The sequence below is a fragment of the Neoarius graeffei genome, chromosome 11 (genome assembly GCF_027579695.1).
Source record: "Neoarius graeffei isolate fNeoGra1 chromosome 11, fNeoGra1.pri, whole genome shotgun sequence".
Taxonomy (NCBI): Eukaryota; Metazoa; Chordata; class Actinopteri; order Siluriformes; family Ariidae; genus Neoarius; species Neoarius graeffei.
The window spans coordinates 72,798,473-72,822,170 of NC_083579.1; the positions used below are offsets into that span (position 1 = coordinate 72,798,473).

General features: G+C 41.7%; 1 protein-coding gene across 1 annotated transcript in view; it reads left to right on the top strand.

Moving 5' to 3' along the window:
- The window catches only part of LOC132894622 (AT-rich interactive domain-containing protein 1B-like), a 657,256-nt gene that overhangs the window by 171,676 nt on the left and 461,882 nt on the right, over positions 1-23,698 (top strand). Inside the window, exon 4 of the mRNA XM_060934699.1 lies at positions 18,684-18,791. Within this exon, the coding sequence (XP_060790682.1) occupies positions 18,684-18,791 (108 nt within the window). The remainder of the gene's footprint in view (positions 1-18,683; positions 18,792-23,698) is intronic.

Below are 23,698 nucleotides of genomic sequence, written 5' to 3' on the forward strand. Positions count from 1 at the left end.
CACGGCACACAGTAAATTTGGCAGAGTTGGATTAACTCTTACCCTAGGCTGACACTTGCACGACTTTTGGCCACGATTTTGTCGTGGCAAGTCGTGCCATTTTGGGGCACGAACTGGGAGGCTCCCGCACTGTTCACGACTAGTTCACGCATAGTTCACGACGAGTTCACGAATGTGTGCCCGTCCACATTCACGAACTGGCACGACGAGTTCACGCATAGTTTGCGCATAGTTTACGCACTTCCCGCATTGGCACGACAAGTTTGCGCAATTCGGACGGTGTCGTGCCGACTTGGGCACGCCTGTGTCATGCACAACCTCATCCTCATCAGATACCCACACGCAATTTCAGAAGTGGACCGCGAAGATCCGGACACACATGATCTGATCCCTGGTGGATGGAGGACTGACCGACACCTGCAGGGGCTGCTGCCTCTAACCGGCCATCATACCCAGAAGGATGCAAAGGATCAGCGAGACTACCTGTCACATTACTACATGTCCCCTGCTGGTGCTGTCCCTTGGCAAGAAAGAATGGTAGTAGCTTCATGAGCTGCATCCACAGTTGTTCCATTTTTGAAATAAAAGAAACGAAACTCCCCCCCCCAAAAAAAGTCATGAAGGAATAGAAAATAAAAGACATTAAAGAAAAAAGCAAGAAAAAAAATTGCGAATGGCGAGAAGTGTCCGGGAAGCCCTATATATACCCCCGCACCGACGCGAGCGCCACTGTCGCGCAGTAGTCGTGAACTGCTCGTGAACTCGTTGTGAACTGCTCGTGCCATGCGCAAACTGTTCGTGAAGTGCGTAAACTAGTCGTGAACTGCTTGTGCCATCAATGCGTGACCGTGTCAGTGGGAAGGCACGGCCACGCTGCGACGCGCACCAATTCGTGAACATGTCGTGAACTCGACGTGAGCTGTTCGTGAACTATTCGTGGCAGTTCGTGACAGTCGTGGCATGGCGTGCACTTCCATGCACTGGCACGCATCCTCCCGCATCGTCCCGACGAGTTCACGACGAGATCATGAACAGTTTGCGCATAGTTCACGACCCGGTCGCGAAATTTTGTCGTGACCAAAATTTTGAACATTTCAAAATTCTCGTCCCGACATGGCACGCAGTCACGACGGGTTTACGCACACTTCACGCCAGTTTACGACTAGTTTGCGCACTGGCACGACTCGAGTCATGCCAATGCATGCCACGGAATCGTGCAAGTGTCAGCCTAGCCTTAGAGTTAATTTTTAACTCTGTCTGGATAACATATGGTCCCACTCCACAGGGTGTCACTTTAACTCTGCGACCAGAGTAAAATTTTCAGAGTAACTTTAACACCATATAGAGTTAAAATTTAACTCTGGTTAATACCCGAGAGAGTTGATGAAAATTAACTCTTGGGGGGAAACAACTCTTTCCAGAGTAAATTTGAATTTACTCTTATTAGTGACAACTCATTTAATGTATTGTTTATATAAAGTTTAATTTTTACTTTTGTTCCATGTAAATACATTTCATGCAAACTCCGCACAGAAAGGCCCTCGCCGGCCACGGTGCTCGAACCCGGACCTTCTTGCTGTGAGGCGACAGCGCTAACCACTACACCACCGTGCCGCCCGGGAAAATAATAATAATAATCGGGGTGGGACTAATTTAACTCTCATGATTTTAACTCTGTAATTTAACAAAGGCGCAGGAGTAACTGTTACTCCAGGTGTAGTTGATTTAACTCTATTAGAGTAAATAACACTTAACACTGCCATTTTAACTCTTGCGATTTTACTGTGCAGGCGTCGCTTATCGGCGCGATCTTCACGAGACTTGTGCGAGACTTCGAAACGTAAAGTGTCAGCCAGGTGTCAGTGCCGCCATTTTGAAAACTGTTTTCCAAATGAAATCTTGCACAAAAACGAGTTTAAATGACGATTACTGCCTACTGTTTTCGAACTTTCCTGATTGCTATCAAAACAAACAAAACTTCCGGCTTGATTACATCAGCATTCGAAAGAGGCCGCGCGCGTCTTTTGACAACGTTGGCAGATGTCGTTCGCTTTGATTTCCGCTGTACGTTTTACTTCCGTCCTACGATGTCTCGCACAGGTCTCAGCGAATCTCGTTTACGGCCATTGCTTTGACATATGGACTGATATATTACAGCATATTTCAAACACTCATAACTCGCTATAGCAGCGACAAAATAGCGATCAAAAATGCATTCCGATATTTAACTAGACTGCATTTCCGCAGAGAAAATGCAAAGTGTGCTTGCTGAGCTGTAGCAGAACAGCTATCATGCTAGCATGCTAACAGCTAGCATATTAACATGCTAACAGCAAGCATGCTAACAGCTAACATGCTAGCATACTAGAGTGGAGGAGCTCCTTATGCCATCATCACTCCAAAGTTCTACCCGTTCATTTCAATGGCATGGAATTTTGCCGAAAAATGGGAATACCGAACGAATGACAAGGGGTAGTGCAACCATTTTAACAAGCACGCCATTCCAGATCGGGCCCTACGTTTCAGCGTTGGAACGGTGTCTCTATCTCGAAAGCCCTAGGAGGAGGAGTGGATCCAAAAAACGGGTGAAACGGAATAATAATAATAATAATAATAATAAAACTTAGGCCCCGGTCACACCGCCCGAACTTTGCTGGAGCGTTCTTTGAACGGTAGGGAGGGGGGGCCGAATTTCGACAACGCTCGTCACCACGCACAAAATGGGAAAAAAATCGAAAACACGGGCATTGGCTTAGCGGTGCACCGCTGAAGCCGGCGTTGCTTTAGCGTTGGTTTAGCGGTAGCGAGCGGTAGCGAGCATTGGTATAGCAGCGTTCTGTGCATGCGGGCTTTGGCTCGGCGGGGGTATAAAGTTGGTTTAGCACCAATCATAGCAAGTCTCTCAGCATCCATGGTGATACAGTTTTACTGTAACTTTGAGCAAATTCGATATAGGTGAGGTCTAAACTCAACGGCAGCTCGATTCCAAATGAGCTCCTGGTCCATTTCTCCCCGTATTTATAGCCAAATTCTGGTCCCGCTCCGACACCTCTATACCAACGCCAAACCAAAGTTCATCGCCGCCATGGATAGCTGCTTCAACGCCCGACACCATTCCAGCAACCCCGTGTCCGCTCGTAAAACGCTTACAACCGCTCCACCGAAGTTTTTGTGCAATGTTTAATCACCGCCCGGGCAACGCTGGCGAAGCAGCGGTGGTCCAGCGTTCAAGATTTCTGCGTTGGCCTAGCGGACCCAAGCGTCCACGAACTTGCGTCTAGCGGTGCCAAACTTTGACTGGGCGTTGGTGGAGCGGGGGTGAACTTTGCCGGGGCGGAAAATTGCCCCCTCCTCACCGCTCGCAATATTTTGTGCAGCTCAAAACTTTCGGAGCGGTAGGAGGGCCCCTCGAGAAACATCAGCGGTGGCCGAGCGTATACGGCGTTGCTTTAACGGGGGCCAACTTTTGTTAAACGGTGGTGAACGGTTACGAATTTTTTTCACCGCTCCAGGAACGCTCCAGCAAAGTTCGGGCGGTGTGACCGGGGCCTTAAGAAGAACAATAGTGTGCTTTTGCAAGCACACTAATAAAATGAGAAATCGAATTTTGATAATAAAAAAAGTTGCCTTCAGTTCTTCTTTAATGTCAGTTCTTCACTGACTTTCTCCAGCCCTACTTTACATGATAAAGCTCTTTCATGAAACCACTCCTGTAAATAACTCAAATCTATAACAATTCATTTTCGGGATTTAAAAACTGACATAGAGCTCTTATATGAAGTGCTCTTGATGGTCTCTGTAACACTATGCAAGAATTTCGAGGCCATGTAAGATGTTTGAGATCGTCAGAAACCTGATTAGCAAAGTGCTCAGCGCGGGCTGCTCTACTGCTCCAGGAAATCAGTAAGACACACAGCGGACTTTGTAGTCAGCGTGGAATTTAATAGACAGCTGATGTAAATTGAAGCAGAAATCTCTTAATCTGACAAACGCTGCATATGCGCATGCCAATTTGACAGCACTGGATCAATAAAACAAATGAGAGTCTGGCAGGAAGGGGTGTTGCTTCAGTACACAGTTTGTTTATCAAGTCATTTAAAGTCTTTCTCTTGCAGCAGAGCCAGGTTATATTGACATGTCATTTCATATTTTGAAGACCTCAATCCCCAACACTGCTGACTTAATAAGTCACGGCAAATTTTTTTTTTTTCCCCCCATCTCGTTTCGGATCCTCTCGACACCCGGTAATATTGGGCAACTCTCTGATTGCTTTAATTATAAAACCCCAATTTGAAGTGGCATTGTTGTCTGGGTTAATGACACCCAGGGAGCGTGAGGATGAATATGAATGGGCTAAATCTCTCTCTCTCTCTCTCTCTCTCTCTCTCTCTCTCTCCTCCTTATCAGCCGTCTCACTCCCACTCCGTTCTCTTCAGACACGTATTTGTGTTTTTAAACTCTCCACTTTTCCTGCATCCTTTGCTCTCTTAAATGCGAGATGCTCTAAAAATACGCCGTTCAATAGGAGCGCCGCTGCTCTGAATGCGAGATGAGAGCGAGCGACGTGTCGTCTCAGCATGCCGGCTTTGGCGCCGCGGCACTCGTCACGTTCCCGTTGCTCCTTTGCCTTTCATGTGTGAAATACGCATGTTTGTGTCTCGTCGCACGTCAGTCTCGCTCTTCTTCAGTTTCAGCCTGAGCCGTTTTGTACTATCAAACACACACACACACACACACACACACACACCTAAAGAGCATCTAAAAAAAACAACAACAACAACACCAAAAAAAAAAAACAGTGGGCTCTGCAGTCCCTTGCTTGCTGACAGGCGAAGAGCTGAGCTGCCCAGTGGAAATCAGAAATGGCTGTCCTGCAGCGCCTCAGGGCAGCGAGGGGCACAAGGCTTTTTAAAGACATGCAATTAAGCTTAATTTTTAATGAATATTAATGGAATTAGTGGCAGATTTGGCTGGGATCTGCAACGGAAGGTACGGGAATGACTAATTCATTTGGTAGTCATGAGGAGCCTGTCAAGGGGACACGAGAGAGAGAGAGATGGATGAATACAGGGAGGAAAGGCCCCCATGAACGATCCATACACTGTACGCTTACAGCTGAGGGAAAATGATAAAAGAGGAATCACTTCCTCCCCTCATTTCACCCCTAATACCTTCATTAAAGCGCTTTCCATCTGTGAATGCTGGAAAATCGGCCCATTCACGGGACCTTACATAAGCTAATATCACACCGCTCCCCGTCATTGTGCTCATATAATGTGATTGAATTCTCTTTACCTTTCACACTTTTCCTGCCACCCACTTGTACCATTTCTCTCCCGGTCCCTTTCCGATTCCTCTATAATCAGCAGCAGCGGGGTGTACGGTATTTGCACGCGAGTGCACGTCACACCCCTAGCGCATTATTTTCTAAATTATCGGGTGTATGATCATTTAATAAAAGGTATCATTCGTGCAAATCATAACAGAGGTAAGGTTGTACACGAACATCTTTGACACACTGTGCCAGAGGCCAGGAGCGCTCTTATAGTGTTGTCGAGGATAAAAGTAACCTTTACAAACCGTCCCTCGAGGCATCTCAGCTTCTTTATTCAAATATTTACATACGGGCCGTTTACAAAGCCTCGGCATCACACGGTGTGTGCTCTGAGATGTTGCCTCGAGGGCAAGAATGAGTTTGAAACCTTATACACCACCTGACTGTGTTTGCTGTCTCAGTTCTGTGAAGCTGGGAAACTCGGTCGGCTCGAAAACACATCCTGTACTGGTTTAGCTGGAAATGAATGCACGTATATAGGAGCAAAAGGGAAAGTGTACATGATTATGATTTGATCACACGCACACGGTTTATGGTTATTTAGCACAAAAGTCTTTTAGCACGAATCTAAAGTCATTTAGCATGAGTTCTAAAGTCTCTTAGCACAACTCTAAGTTCTTTAGCACAAGATCCAATAACACTTTATTATGAATACTGACTGATCGTGTTTAAAGACGTTTGATTGATTTTTTTTTTTTTTAATGAAACTTGCCGAGATTCCAATCGAAAACGAGCGATTGTACAGTGGTGCTTGAAAGTTTGTGAACCCTTTAGAATTTTCTACATTTCTGCATAAATATGACCTAAAACATCATCAGATTTTCACACAAGTCCTAAAAGTAGATAAAGAGAACCCAGTTAAACAAATGAGACAAATATATTATACTCGGTCATTTATTTATTGAGGAAAATGATCCAATATTACATATCTGTGAGTGGCAAAAGTATGTGAACCTCTAGGATTAGCCATTAATTTGAAGGTGAAACTAGAGTCAGGTGTTTTCAATCAATGGGATGACAATCAGGTGTGAGTGGGCACCCTGTTTTATTTAAAGAACAGGGATCTATCAAAGTCTGATCTTCACAACACATGTTTGTGGAAGTGTATCATGGCACGAACAAAGGAGGTTTCTGAGGACCTCAGAAAAAGTGTTGTTGATGCTCATCAGACTGGAAAAGGTTACAAAACCATCTCTAAAGAGTTTGGACTCCACCAATCCACAGTCAGACAGATTGTGTAGAAATAGAGGAAATTCAAGACCATTGTTACCCTCCCCAGGAGTGTTTGACCAACAAAGATCACTCCAAGAGCAAGATGTGTAATAGTCAGCGAGGTCACAAAGGACCCCAGGGTAACTTCTAAGTAAGCGAAGGCCTCTCTCACATTGGCTAATGTTAATGTTCATGAGTCCACCATCAGGAGAACACTGAACAACAATGGTGTGCATGGCAGGGTTGGAAGGAGAAAGCCACTGCTCTCCAAAAAGAACATTGCTGCTCGTCTGCAGTTTGCTAAAGATCACGTGGACAAGCCAGAAGGCTATTGGAAAAACGTTTTGTGGACGGATGAGACCAAAATAGAACTTTTTGGTTTAAATGAGAAACATTATGTTTGGAGAAAGGAAAACACTGCATTACAGCATAAGAACTTTATCCCATCTGTGAGACATGGTGGTGGTAGTATCATGGTTTGGGCCTGTTTTGCTGCATCTGGGCCAGGACGGCTCGCCATCATTGATGGAACGATGAATTCTGAATTATACCAGCGAATTCTAAAGGAAAATGTCAGGACATCTGTCCATGAACTGAATCTCAAGAGAAGGTGGGTCATGCAGCAAGAAACCGACCCTAAGCACACAAGTCGTTCTACCAAAGAATGGTTAAAGAAGAATAAAGTTAATGTTTTGGAATGGCCAAGTCAAAGTCCTGACCTTAATCCAATCGAAATGTTGTGGAAGGACCTGAAGTGAGCAGTTCATGTGAGGAAACCCACCAACATCCCAGAGTTGAAGCTGTTCTGTACGGAGGAACGGGCTAAAATTCCTCCAAGCCGGTGTGCAGGACTGATCAACAGTTACCGCAAACGTTTAGTTGCAGTTATTGCTGCACAAGGGGATCACACCAGATACTGAAAGCAAAGGTTCACATACTTTTGCCACTCACAGATATGTAATATTGGATCATTTTCCTCAACAAAAAAATGACCAAGCAGAATATTTTTGTTTCATTTGTTTAACTGGGTTCTCTTTATCTACTTTTAGGACTTGTGTGAAAATCTGATGAAGTTTTAGGTCATATTTATGCAGAAATATAGAAAATTCTAAAGGGTTCACAAACTTTCAAGCACCACTGTATTTCCCCACTCCACCATCTTGAAACCGCCATGTTTGATGGAGCCCGCACGGTATGTTAGTCATCAATCCTCCCTCCAAATTATTTAAAGGAGAACTGAAGTCATTTTTAACTTGCTTTATTTCTTAATTAACGTGTTATTCAATTACGTTTTCGGTTTTAGTAACCTTATATTGTGACTTGTATTGGCAACTAATTGCAATTAAATATTATACTTATCGGAGTATTCAGTTTTTAGCCGTGTTGAATTTAGTTCGTTTGGTCCACGGCAGGCGTCGCTTGTCCGCGCGATCTTCACAAGACTTGTGCGAGACTTCGGAACGTCAAGCGTCAGCCAGGTGTCAGCGCCGCCATTTTGAAAACTGTTTTCCAAACGAAATATTGCACAAAAACGAGTTTAAATGACGATTACTGCCTACTTTTTTCAAACTTTCCTGATTGTTATCAAAACAAACAAAACTTCCGGCTTGATTACATCAGCATTCGAAAGAGGGCGCGCGCGTCTTTTTTGCGGTCGCACTGAAAGAAATGAAATTAAAAGTCTCAAATTTGATTTAATAAAAAGCAGCGGCAAAGAAGAAAGTATTCAGCCTCGATTTAAAAAGAACTGAAAGCTGCAGGTACTTTGTATTGATTAATGTGGGAAATACGCTCAGTATAATATGGATTTATCGCAAAAACACACGCATGTATTTATTATTTTGAAAACCCACCAGCTGACTGATCTGGCACGTTTTAATTGTGCAACAGTAATGACGTAAATACCAGCGCGATGGAGTAGTTTCCGAACGCGTTTTTTGTTTCTTCCCCTCCCATTTTACCAATGAGCTCACTGTATAGTCCTCTATATAGTAATTCCCTATATAGGGAGTAGGGAGTAGTGAACGAGTGAGCGATTTCAGACACAGGGAACGTTGGCAGATGTTGGTCACTTTGATTTCCGCTGTACGTTTTACTTCCGTCCTACGATGTCTCGCACAGGTCTCAGCGAATCTCGTTTACGGCCATCGCTTTGACATACGGACTGATATATTACAGAGCATATTTCAAACGCTCATAACTCGCTATAGCAGTGACAAAGTAGCGATCAAAAATGCATTCCGATATTTAATAAAATGAGAGGAATAGAATTTTGATAATAAAAAATTTGCCTTCAGTTCCCGTTTAACACATAACGAACCCTGACCCAGTACACCGCTACAGCCAACTTCCAGGTTTGTTTTGTCTTTATAAAAGTGCTAAGCTTAAATTCTATAATATTTATTATTTATTGCTAATTTGATAAAGAATGAAAAGTCAAGCGAAATTTGCAAGATGATAAGAGTTTAAAGAAAGCTTTTTGTTTGTTCTTTATTTTAATTTTTTTACAAAAGGAAAAAAGGATGAAAGAAAGGAAAACTATGTAGCGCTATTGCAATTATTTTATTAAGCTATTTACATTTAATTTGGCAACCGTGTAATTATTGACAGTCAGTTGAATTTGTGATATGATCAGAAGGGACTGAATTTATCAATTATGGTGTCCACAATTCAAGGTGTGTTATGGCTTAACTACAAATATCCAAAGACACCACAGAATCTGATTTTCAGGCCACGTTTCAGGGATCAGCAACTGATCCTTAAAGTGCCATTCCACCATTGGATGTATTCTTTGGCATAAAATACAATATATTTTATGACAACATGACTAGACAGAGAAATCTTTTAGCTTCAAAATGATATATCGAACATAATTTTTTGACAACGACAAGTATATTAATTTTGCGACCAAAGTCACCTACCCTTTTAATTTCCGCACGGTAGTGAAACGTGATGTCATCGGCAGGTTCCCCTTCTTGTGTACCACGTGTCGGTCTATTTTTAGACCAGGAAACCCCCAAAGTGAGAGAGTCATTTCTCCTCGTATATGGGGGCCAAAAAAATTGCGAAAAATCTTGAGTTAATCTTTCAGTTAGCTAGATTTATTGGTATTAGCTAGATTTATTGGTATTATTTTTATCGCGTTCTATCCGCCATTGCTGATAATATGTACCACGTCACACGTCACGTGGTACACAAGAAGGGGAACCTGCCGATGACATCACGCGCGGAAATTAAAAGGGTAGGTGACTTTGGTCGCAAAATTAATATACTTGTCGTTGTCAAAAAATTATGTTTGATATATCATTTTGAAGCTAAAAGATTTCTCTATCTAGTGATACCATTTATATATGTTGTCAAAATATATTGTATTTTATGCCAAAGAATACATCCAATGGTGGAATGGCACTTTAACATGGACAGTGGCAGAAATTCCAGCTTCCGGCGCCTAATGCTTGTGCCACACATTGGCGTTTCAGCCTTGCGTGGCAGTAAGAAAGGAACATCACAGCATTGCCAGCTTACGTGGCTAATACTCTAGGATGCGTAACACGATCTCCTCATAGCACATATGTAGCAGCTTTGATACGTCACATACAGTACGTCACGTGTACGCCATAAAAACAAAAGCTACGCAGCAGTGATGCAGTGGGAACGTTGCTCGAACACCTATTACGCTGTGTGAACGCTTTAGTTGACATGTGTCTGATGATGGTGGCTCCGGGGCTGGGTGGATGCCGCTGATGTCTTCGCTCTTCCCTTGCCCTTCTTGGGTCCGGACTTCTTCGCTGGCATGATGCTTTCTTGACTGTGCCGAACGATAATGAACACAGCGTTGCACCCCCTTTTATACCCACCTGTGAACGCCACAGATACGCCACAGCAACGTCACACGTAAGAACAAAACGCCACGCCAATGAAACCTCATTTCTTGGCGTTTGACCCACACGCTGCTTACGTGGCAAGATACGAGACAGTGTGATAGTAGCCTAAGCAATCATAAAAAAATCCCTTCCAATATCATCCAGAGTTTTGCTAAAGAACACAGAGTTGTGCTAAAAGACTTTGGATTCATGCTAAAAGACTTTTGTGCTAAATAACCAGATTACCCCCCCCACACACACACACACACACAGGTTGGTTTTATGATATTGATGATGTAATTTTATTGACTTGTAGATCAACAATACGATAACATTATTCACAAAAAGCAAATCTGGGTTATTTTAATCTTTTATTTACTTATTTATCCGAACAATGATCAGCAAAATGTTCTCACAGTCTCCACATTTTTTTTTTATTTTAATGGTTTTATTATCATTACAGCGACATAAAGGACTAAAAATTTTTATAACACTTTCCTAAATCAACGCTCAAAAATATGCCACAACACTATTGGATTCTCGATTCTGATTGGTTTAGAAGGTGCTGATTAATTTCCTATAACGGCAGCCCTGACAGTGTAATTAAATATAAATCAGTTTTATATTAATTCACTTGTTCTAATTTATTATTGTGTCCAATGTAACAAGTTACACATGAAATTGTGTGGCAAATGTTCCATGTAGTCTACTAACGAGATCGTCAATGATGGCGTAGCTCACTCTGGCCCTGTCTAGTCCAGAAGGAACGATCTAAAGTGGCCACCTTGCACAATAAATGTTGCAAGCTATATGCACTATCTACAAGATATATACTACCGTTCAAAAGTTTGGGGTCACTTTGAAATGTCCTTATTTTTGAAAGAAAAGCACTGTTCTTTTCAATGAAGATCACTTTAAACTAATCAGAAATCCACTCTATACATTGCTAATGTGGTAAATGACTATTCTGGCTGCAAATGTCTGGTTTTTGGTGCAATATCTCCATAGGTGTATAGAGGCCCATTTCCAGCAACTCTCACTCCAGTGTTCTAATGGTACAATGTGTTTGCTCATTGCCTCAGAAGGCTAATGGATGATTAGAAAACCCTTGTACAATCATGTTAACACAGCTGAAAACAGCTGAGTTCTTTAGAGAAGCTATAAAACTGACCTTCCTTTGAGCAGATTGAGTTTCTGGAGCATCACATTTGTGGGGTCGATTAAATGCTCAAAATGGCCAGAAAAATGTCTTGACTATATTTTCTATTCATTTTACAACTTATGGTGGTAAATAAAAGTGTGACTTTTCATGGAAAACACAAAATTGTCTGGGTGACCCCAAACTTTTGAACCGTAGTGTGTGTGTGTATATATATATATATATATATATGGCGGCACGGTGGTGTAGTGGTTAGCGCTGTCGCCTCACAGCAAGAAGGTCCTGGGTTCGAGCCCCGGGGCCGGCGAGGGCCTTTCTGTGTGGAGTTTGCATGTTCTCCCCGTGTCTGCGTGGGTTTCCTCCGGGTGCTCCGGTTTCCCCCACAGTCCAAAGACATGCAGGTTAGGTTAACTGGTGACTCTAAATTGACCGTAGGTGTGAATGTGAGTGTGAATGGTTGTCTGTGTCTATGTGTCAGCCCTGTGATGACCTGGCGACTTGTCCAGGGTGTACCCCGCCTTTCGCCCGTAGTCAGCTGGGATAGGCTCCAGCTTGCCTGCGACCCTGTAGAAGGATAAAGCGGCTAGAGATGAGATGAGATATATATATATAAGCTATATACACCCTAGGAATATTGACGTATTGGCCAGAAAGAATCCAAAATGGCAAGGAATTGACTGAGAAGAAGCAATTTTTGTTGAACTACTGTTGAACATTAAGGCTTAATTAGTTCATAACTTCATTAATAATCATAATTAAGCAAATCTGGGCAGAAGTTATATGCACCCTAGATACCCCTACCTTCCTGCCAGAAAGAATCAAAATCGGTGAAGAATTGAGGGAAAAGTCAAGTCAAGTTTATTTCTATAGCGCTTTTAACAATAGATATTGTCCCAATGCAGCTTTACAGAATTTGAATGACTTAAGAGATGATATCCTTAATCTATCCCCAATGAGCAAGCCTGTGGCGACAGTGGTGAGAAAAAACTCCCTCAGACGACATGAGGTAGAAACCTCGAGAGGAACCAGACTCAAAAGGGAACCCATCCTCATTTGGGCAACAACAGACAACATGACTATAACATTAACAGTTTTAACATGAAGTCAGTTTGGTTGATGTTATAAACTCTTCATTGATGGAAACTTGAGTGCAAAACTGTTCATGACAACCAACTACAGTCCTAAAGTTAGCAAGTCAACTGTAGTCCTCAGCCATAAAATCATTACTGTAAGAGTCCAGAGCGTCCTCCAAGTGTGACTTTCAACTGTCCATATGGGGCCGTCCTCCACAGGAGCGATGTGATGAGACTCCAACCAGACACAGGACATCAGGATGGATCAGGCAGGTCCGAGGAGCAGAAGAGGTCAGCATCTCGATCTCAGGATTGACATGTAACTCAGAGGGACAGATTTTATTTTTGGGGGGAAGAAGAGAGAGAAAACACATGTTGTTAGGTATACCCAATGTCACCTGAATAAGTAGGAACAGTATACATTTTGCGCTGAGTACAAGCGATTTGTGTGGAAACTGCTCGTTAGGGATCGATTAATTACTCCATATCTTCATTATTAATTGCAATTATGCAAATTTGGGTAGAAGCTATAGTATATGCACCCCAGGCAGACCTACCTTCCTGCCAGAAAGAATAAAAATTAGGGAAGAATTGAGACAGAAGAAGCGGTTTTCGTGAAACGTGGACGACACCAGCTGAACAGACAACACAACACATGATGGCGTAAACTCATCGCCTGTTGGCCAGATGAGCTAATAACCGGCTTAAAACTATGCTGTTATTTAACAGTGAAATCCATCCAATTGTTAATACAGTATGGTGAAGTTGTGCATGAAGAAGAACTCAACGTTCCACTTTCGCCTGACTGTTACAAAGTGCTGATACTGGAGACAAGTGAAATCCATTCAGTTGTTAATATGGTGAAGTTGTGCATGAAGAGGCAGCTTCACCATATTAACAACTGAATGGATTTCACTTGTCTCCAGTATCAGCACTTTGTAACAGTCAGGCGAAAGTGGAACGTTGAGTTCTTCTCTATAGATGACTTGCAACCACGTGATCAAAATGTGCTACGTCATGAGCGTCCGCCATGATGGTGGATATACCGTACAAAGCAACTGGGATGGCAGCCGCTGAAAGCGTGTCTGTAAACAATGCTGAATTTTCTCAGTATTACCACGATTTGAACGCTCGAGCAATTGTTTGATCTGATCTTGGAATTTGCAGTTGTTTAGAAATGGCTCTAAGAGACATTCCGGAGTTTTGTATATCTGCAATCCTCTTTCTCAGATCTGCACTGAGCTCCTTGGACTTTCCCATTTTACTGTGTGTTGGTCAATCTAATGAGTGCTGTAAACAAACCCTTTTTATGAAGGCACAGAGAAGCTACCAGCTGTAATCAATCATGATCACTAACAGGAAGTTAAGAGACCTCGGCCTTGGCAAGATAAGAGACATTTTGGAAGTTTCGGCACCTCTGAATTAAGTGAGTGGATGTAAATTTTTTACCTTGTATGTATACTTTTGACCTTGTGTTGATTTCAGAAAACCCAAAGAAAATCGTGCACCAAATTCTAGTGTTGTTTTGTTATGCCTCCGCCACCTTAACGTGCAGGAGGCATTATGTTTTTGGGTTGTCAGTCTGTCCGTGCGTCTGAGTGTGCGTCCATCCCGAAACCTTGTGAACACGATATCTCAAAGGCTAATGAAAGGAATTTCACCAAACTTTCACCATTTGTGCGCTTTGGGACAAACATGAACTGATTAGATTTTGAGGTTAAAAGGTCTAAGGTCAAGGTCACTGTGAGGTCAAATGTCTGTCCGAAAACCTTATGAACACAATATCTCCAAGGCAAATGAAAGGAATTTCAGCAAACTTTCACCATTTGTGCATCTGGGGACAAACATGAACTGATTAGATTTTGAGGTTAAAAGGTCACAGGTCAAGATTACTGTGAGGTCAAATGTCCATCCCCAAACTTTGTGAACACCATATCTCAAAGACTAATGAAAGGAATTTCACCAAACTTTCACCATTTGTGCGCTTTCGGACAAACATGAACTGATTAGATTTTGAGGTTAAAAGGTCTAAGGTCAAGGTCACTGTGAGGTCAAATGTTCATCCCCAAATCACAACTTAATAAGGCGTGTAGTCTACCAGGCGGAGGCATCCCCATCGACGCCATTGGCGTCGAGCTCTATCTAGTTTTTTTTTTTAAAGATGTACTGTATGGGGCGGCACGGTGGTGTAGTGGTTAGCGCTGTCGCCTCACAGCAAGAAGGCCCAGGTTCGAGTCCCGTGGCCAGCGAGGGCCTTTCTGTGTGGAGTTTGCATGTTCTCCCCATGTCCGCGTGGGTTTCCTCCGGGTGCTCCGGTTTCCCCCACAGTCCAAAGACATGCAGGTTAGGTTAACTGGTGACTCTAAATTGACCGTAGGTGTGAATGTGAGTGTGAATGGTTGTCTGTGTCTATGTGTCAGCCCTGTGATGACCTGGCGACTTGTCCAGGGTGTACCCCGCCTTTCACCCGTAGTCAGCTGGGATAGGCTCCAGCTTGCCTGCGACCCTGTAGAACAGGATAAAGCGGCTACAGATAATGAGATGAGATGAGATGAGATGTACCGTATGCTGTACAATGATTCTGCCGCAGAAAACAAACAGTTCAGAGGAATTACTGAAACCTCAAATATTGCCATGACATTCATATCCAAGATGACATTCATACCAGTGTCTGTAAACTTCTGACCACAACTGTATCGCCCCCCTTGACAGGTGCCACTGTAAAGAGATCATCAATGCTACTCACTTCTTCACCTGTCAGTGGTTTTAATGTTACGGCTGATCGGTGTAGGTCAACCCGAAATATATACACAATCTAAAGAAAATGTGTAAAAGTGCATCTCTCTGTGTGTGTGTGTATACGCTTGTGCCCTCTTTGTGTTTGAACGACGGTTTGTTTTGTTTGTTTTTTTTCCTCTCAAACCTGCCATATATGACCTTGTCTGCTTTTCATCTTGACAGACTGTTTACTTTAGGAAGTGCTGTGTATTTTTTAAAGCGCTGTAGAAATGAATGACTTCCTAATAGGTAATAGAATACTCGCTGGGCAGCGTGCCAGGCTCTGCCTCTCACGTCCAACAGGTTATGAGTAAGATGTAGTGTTCCCCTCTCTCTAGTCCTGACCTTCAATCATTCAGGTTTAATGCTGCGAATGTGACACGTACAACTCATTTCCTTTCTGTTTACTATTAAGAAGAATGCTCTCTCTTGATCTGTATGATACAGTAGAAGTGTATGTCAAATAATATCAACATTTATTTAACATCTGTTCCACCGCACCTTTTTTTTCCTTCTTCTTGGGCGCAAATGTTTATTTATTCGCTACAAGCCGAGAACCGGCAGTGGATTGAATTTAGCTTGAAATGCTCAATGTGTGTGTTTTTTTTTTTTTGCTGTACAAATTGGAACAACATTTGTTTTTCTCCTGCTTTATTCCTGCTGCGTTTGCACTTTTGATCACAGAAGGATCATTAATATTTCTATGAAACCGTATCCTAACAAAAGTCATGTTGGACTCAAGCGCTGAGGGTCATTTTGAACACAATTGAAGATTTTTTTGTTTGTTTGTTTGTTTGTTTGTTTGCTCGAGGAAAGGAAACGCTGCAAGAAATGAAGTCTTAGCAACTTCCGTGAGTATTTCCTGTAATAAGATTTCAATAAATCAAACAGATGATTATTAAACCTATTTCTAGACACATTCCAAGCACGAACTAGTCTTGTTCAATAACCTTGGCAGATCATTTTTCGAATTTTAAACATTTATTTTTAGAAAGAAGCAAAATTATCAGCCAATACGAAGCTTGAAATGCTATAAAAGCATCTAAAAAAACTGAATAATATGATATTTTATTTATTATAAGCTTATAATTAACAGTTATTCCATGAAATCGAGTCGTACATGAGCGGATAGCCGACGACGCGCGTAGCACCGAGTTGTCTATAAGCCGTGTATGATGAGATTGAGTGGAATAACTGTTTTATTCTATCCACATTCACTGGATTTTGAGAAACAGAGCATTTTTATTTTTATTTTTAGCAAATTCGATAAATAAAAACTTTATATAAAATGTCCGACAAAATAATTTCCATTTAGAACGTAAACAAACTGGTGAAATGACAGGAGCAATTTGTGAAAAATGCGATAATAATAATAATAATAATATTAATAATAATTCTTGAAAATTTAAAAAAAAGATACATTCTTACCATCAAATACTTTCATTCCATATTTTATTGCTTTGTTTTTTTTTGTATTTTGTTCTCAAGTAGTTTTTATTTCATCCTTGGTTGGTTCGGCAACACGCTCTGCCATTTTGTTTTTCTCTACTCATGGTATATGAGCTGATATCCTAGTAGTAGAGTAGCCAATCAGAGCGCACGATTGCTCATATCCAGTGACTGTGGATAGAATAATTTAATAATATCGGCTGGTGTTGAGTGGTATATCAGATATATTCCATTCAGCTGGCATGATATTGAACGAGTCGAAGATGAGTAGCTGAATTTAATATATCTGATATACCATGAAAAAAGCCATTATTATTATTATTATTATTATTATTATTATTATTATTATTATACATACATATTGGATGGAACAATTATAGATTTTGTAAAAAGTTAAGAACAGGGCGGTAACTTGCCAATATTGAATGCTGATTCTGATCGAATGTAATTCAATGTTCTGAACAAAGTCAAAGTTCTAACAATAAAAATGGTACAAGTCCAAAAAGCCTGAACAACAACCCAACTTATATACAAGCTCTATACAGGTTGACGGTTCAAGTTCACAGTTACTTTTGATCGTAATTAATTGTTACATTGCAGTTGTTCAAAACCAAAGGGTTTCACTGAGTTCAGTCCATGAGTGACGTCCTCTTGTAAAAGTCTCCGTCACGTTTCCCCACCTCCAAGTCGAACTTTGGCAGTATTTCCACTATTGCTGTCTTTTCCAGTTTTTCAATGTCCGTTGATATGTTTTTCTCTTGTAAATATGCGTGACGGATATATAATGAAGCTTTGGGAGTCTTTTGGGTGTTCAGCGCGTCTTTAGTTTCAGTTTTCAGTTTATTTATTTAGTGCTTAAACCTAGCACTGGATTAGCCTCGTCTTCTCTCTTTCCTGGCCAACAAAGAAATAATTGTGCATGATTTGCATGAGCTCCGATGTGTGACGTTGTGTTGTCTTGACAACGTGCAATATTATAACAATATTGGACGCTCATTCTCCATTGGGGAGCGTGGTGTAATACATGGAGGATAAGCGATTTGAAAATGATATTGCATGCTTTTTTTTAATATTCTCATCTCATCTCATTATCTGTAGCCGCTTTATCCTTCTACAGGGTCACAGGCAAGCTGGAGCCTATCCCAGTTGACTACGGGCGAAAGGCGGGGTACACCCTGGACAAGTCGCCAGGTCATCACAGGGCTGACACATAGACACAGACAACCATTCACACTCACATTCACACCTACGCTCAATTTAGAGTCACCAGTTAACCTAACCTGCATGTCTTTGGACTGTGGGGGAAACCGGAGCACCCGGAGGAAACCCACGCGGACACGGGGAGAACATGCAAACTCCACACAGAAAGGCCTTCGCCGGCCACGGGGCTTGAACCCGGACCTTCTTGCTGTGAGGCGACAGCGCTAACCACTACACCACCGTGCCGCCATTTTTAATTTTAATTCTTCTATTTATATACACTGCTGGCCCTGAGGCACAAATTTCATTTTCATGTGAAACATGCAAATGACAATAAAGAGCCTTGACCTTGATCAATAAACCCACTAGAAGGGAATAGAACACATGTTTTTATTCCATGGAAAAGTATCCTGTATGTACCGGTATAATAATCAGAAATATTACCTACATTTATTTATATTCAAGATATTTTCACTTGCTAACATGATTTTGTTTTTTCCAGTGCAGAAGAGTCATTGGTGTGAGTCTCAATTTTGTCTCGATTTTACATGTTTGAATCCCGTAAGACTTTCTTTACCTCTGTTTCTTTCTCTGTCTGTCTCACGCTTTCTCAGGAAACCCAGGAGAGCTACGGAAGCAGAAGCCAGCCTGCTGGGAATGCTGGGAAACCCAACCATGATGAGCTGGGATTGATCCAGCAGGATCGCCCCTCCAGTTTACCGGTGAGTCACAAGTCTGTTGACCAATCAGAACGCAGAATGAAACATCATATGTTTCATCAGTGTGGAAAGGGACGGGATTCGAGTTTCTTTTCAGGACAAAATGGATCAAAAAGGAAATGTAGTCATGACTGTTTTACTGTTTTAGCACTTCAGTATGAAAATCACTTGTTTATTTCATACCGCACGCACCACTGCATACACGATTTAAAAAAAAAAAAAGTGATTAAAAGGTCATTTGTATCTATAAAACAATGAAAGATTGGGGATATTCATGATATGATATTTAATGTAAAAAAAAATATGAAATGTTATTACAAAATGGAAAAGGTTTCTGGAGTGTCTTTGGTGAGAATGCGTTTCTGTTCTGAGGAGATTCTGTCCTCGCACCTCTGATGTTGTGCATTTAACAATATATTGGTATTTTAATTAATTAATAAGCAAGCAGAGATGAAACTGAATGATCATACGCCTCTGTACATGATGCTCTTTGCTCCGTTTTTCACCGGATGTCGCTTTGCGATTGTTCCCTGGAGTCATCAGTCAGGGCGGGGCTTGTGCTCAGGTGGGCAATTAACGGACTCAATCTGTCGGCGCTGCTTTTCTTTTCCCCTCGTTTCACAGGGCAGACCCAGATTTCACTGACCATTTCATACTAATGCCCACATTAAACACACACGGATTTGTTTTGCCTGCTCTGCCTACACCGGTAGGAAAGGGCACATTAAATTAGGTTTTGCTACACTAAACATCATCGTAACGAAGGCGCCTTCTCCTGTCGCCGCCTACTCGGCTTCTCTCCTCTCACTCACGAAGAGAAAAATCATTAAAGGAGCTTGACTAGAGGAGTAATTGAGTAGATTTGGTGAGGCTGGGCAGAACAGGGAAAGGTGTACTTGGGGAATATTGGGAGCCTGGATTCGGCCTTCTCATGTAATTATGTTTAATTAGACTGAGATTTCATGGCCAGTTCTTTAAGTGAAGGAAGGAAGGAAGGAAGGAAGGAAGGAAGGAAGGAAGGAAGGAAGGACGGAAGGAAGGAAGGACGGACGGAAGTCCAAGACACAAGGTCTCGCTCTCTGCTTCTTTTTTTTAATGGAAATCATGGCCATGTTTTGTTGTTGTTGTGGTTGTTACGTCATGTTTTCATCATTCCTTTTCTAACTAAATCCATCCACGTGCTCTTTTTACTCTCTCTCTCTCTCCGATGAAGGGCTTTGTTGTAAATGAGAGATTGCATTGATGTGTCAGTCGTCTGCCAAAGTGAGAAAGCCCTGAGTACTTTGGAGATTTATTTGAATTTAGCTACTTTAATCCCACAACTGCCCCAGGGCTCTTTGCTCATGGGATTATTTCCAACTCTTCAAGCGCATGGGTTAGATCTTAATCTGCTCAGATTTCTCTCCAGGCTTTCCCGGACTTGCATCACGTTAGTGACTTGAACCTTGAGGAATATCAGTTGAAGCTGCTTCCAGGATGAGGAACAGTTAGGGAGCGTCCTAATCTTTCATCAGAGATGTTAGTAAATGCTTGTGGTGTCTGGCGGGATTTATAGAACATTACAGTTTGCATTCTGCATCTAGGTCGAGCTGTCAGTTTGTTACAGGGATTATTATTATTATTATTATTATTATTATTAATTTGAGAGTCTGACAGTCATCTCTCTTTTTCTCTACGCGTCTTGAGGGTTTCCTCTCACCACTGAGCCGCACAGGGTCTGCACATTTAACAGTTATTCCACGAAATCGAGTCGTACGTGAGCTGATAGCCGGCGAGGCGCGTAGCACCGAGATTGAGATTGACGAAGTACGACGAGATTGAGCGGAATAACTGTTTTATTCTATTCACATTCATTGGATTTTGAGAAACGGAGCATTTATCTCATCTCATCTCATCTCATTATCTGTAGCCGCTTTATCCTGTTCTACAGGGTCGCAGGCGAGCTGGAGCCTATCCCAGCTGACTACGGGCGAAAGGCGGGGTACACCCTGGACAAGTCGCCAGGTCATCACAGGGCTGACACATAGACACACAACCATTCACACTCACACCTACGCTCAATTTAGAGTCACCAGTTAACCTAACCTGCATGTCTTTGGACTGTGGGGGAAACCGGAGCACCCGGAGGAAACCCACGCGGACACGGGGAGAACATGCAAACTCCGCACAGAAAGGCCCTCGCCGTCCACGGGGCTCGAACCCAGGACCTTCTTGCTGTGAGGCGACAGTGCTAACCACTACACCACCGTGCCGCTGCGTTTATATTTGTTTTTAATTTTTTTGCAAATTCAAGAAATAAAACTTTATACAAAACGTCAGACAAAATTGTTTCCTCTTAGGATGTAAACAAACCGGCAAAATGACAGGAGCAATTTGTGAAAAATGCTATAATAATAATAATAATAATAATAATAATAATAATAATAGGGCGGCATGGTGGTGTAGTGGTTAGCGCTGTCGCCTCACAGCAAGAAGGTCCGGGTTCGAGCCCCGTGGCCGGCGAGGGCCTTTCTGTGCGGAGTTTGCATGTTCTCCCCGTGTCCGCATGGGTTTCCTCCGGGTGCTCCGGTTTCCCCCACAGTCCAAAGACATGCAGGTTAGGTTAACTGGTGACTCTAAATTGAGCGTAGGTGTGAATGTGAGTGTGAATGGTTGTCTGTGTCTATGTGTCAGCCCTGTGATGACCTGGCGACTTGTCCAGGGTGTACCCCGCCTTTCGCCCGTAGTCAGCTGGGATAGGCTCCAGCTTGCCTGCGACCCTGTAGAACAGGATAAAGCGGCTACAGATAATGAGATGAGATGAGATAATAATAAAAGATACATTCTTACCATCAACCACTTTCATTCCATATTTTGTTGTTTTTTTTTTTGGGGGGGGGGGGGGGGGGGCTTCTTCTTCTTCCGGGTTTTTTGTGGTGGTTGGCAAACTTGCTTAAAGTTGCATTACTGGCACCAACTGGGCTGGAGTGTGGAGCAATATATTCAATTTCAGTTCATTTCAATTCAGTTCAATTCAAAACACTTTATTTGTCCCCTAGGAGCAATTTAAAAGGCACGCAGGGAAGTACAGTTAACCACATAAATAAAAAAAACAAGCCAAGCATGAGACATAAAATTTATAACAGTGTTCAAGATAGCAGTACAGTATGTGAATAAATAACTGTACAGTGGTACAATAGGTATAAATATGATAATTAAAAAAAATAATAATGGATATTGGGGGGATTAAAAAAAGTGATATTATTTTAGCGATTTCTGTTTCTTTTAAATACTTGATAACAATTTTGGGGGTTTTGTTTTCAGGTAGAGTTTTTATTCCATCCTCGGTTTGAACAGAATTGTAGGCTTTGTTTTTTTTTTTTTACTCAAGGAAAGGAAACGCTGCAAAAAAATGAAATCTTAGCAACTTTCGTGAGTATTTCATGTAATAAGATTTCAATAAATCAAACAGATGATTCTCATCTCATCTCATTATCTGTAGCCGCTTTATCCTGTTCTACAGGGTCGCAGGTGAGCTGGAGCCTATCCCAGCTGACTACGGGCGAAAGGCGGGGTACACCCTGGACAAGTCGCCAGGTCATCACAGGGCTGACACATAGACACACAACCATTCACACTCACATTCACACCTACGGTCAATTTAGAGTCAAACAGATGATTATTAAACCTATTTCTAGACGCATTCCAAGCATGAAATAGTCTTGTTCAATCACCTTGGCAGATCATTTTTTGAATTTTAAACATTTATTTTTAGAAAGAAGCAAAATTATCAGCCAATACGAAGCTTGAAATGTATAAAAACATTGAAAAAAACCTGAATAATATTATATTTTATTTATTCTCAGCTCATAATTAACAGTTATTCCACAAAATCGAGTCGTACATGAGCTGATAGCCGATGACACACGTAGCGCCGAGATTGAGTGGAATAACTGTTTTATTCTATCCACATTCACTGGATTTTGAGAAACGGAGCATTTTTATTTGTATTTTTTTGCAAATTTGATCAATAAAAACTCTATCCAAAACATCCGACAAAATCATTTCCGCTTTGAATGTAAACAAACCGGCGAAATGACAGGAGCAATTTGTGAAAAATGTGATAATAATGATGATAATAATAATAATTCTTGAAAAATAAAAAAGCATACATTCTTACTATCAAATACTTTCATTCCATATTTTATTTCTTTTTTTGTATTTTGTTTTCGAGTAGAGTTTTTATTTTGTCTTTGGTTGGTTCAGCTCCGCCATTTTGTTTTTCTCTACTCACGGTATATGAGCTGATATGTACACTACCGTTCAAAAGTTTGGGGTCACATTGAAATGTCCTTATTTTTGAAAGAAAAGCACTGTTCTTTTCAATGAAGATCACTTTAAACTAATCAGAAATGCACTCTATACATTGCTAATGTGCTAAATGACTATTCTAGCTGCAAATGTCTGGTTTTTGGTGCAATATCTCCATAGGTGTATAGAGGCCCATTTCCAGCAACTCTCACTCCAGTGTTCTAATGGTACAATGTGTTTGCTCATTGCCTCAGAAGGCTAATGGATGATTAGAAAACCCTTGTACAATCATGTTAGCACAGCTGAAAACAGTTGAGCTCTTTAGAGAAGCTATAAAACTGACCTTCCTTTGAGCAGATTGAGTTTCTGGAGCATCACATTTGTGGGGTCGATTAAATGCTCAAAATGGCCAGAAAAATGTCTCGACTATATTTTCTATTCATTTTACAACTTATGGTGGTAAATAAAAGGGTGACTTTTCATGGAAAACACAAAATTGTCTGGGTGACCCCAAACTTTTGAACGGTAGTGTATTTTATTCGTAGAGTAGCCAATCAGAGCGCGTGGTTGCTCATATTCAGTGAATGTGGATAGAATAATAAGCTAATATTCTCCTTACG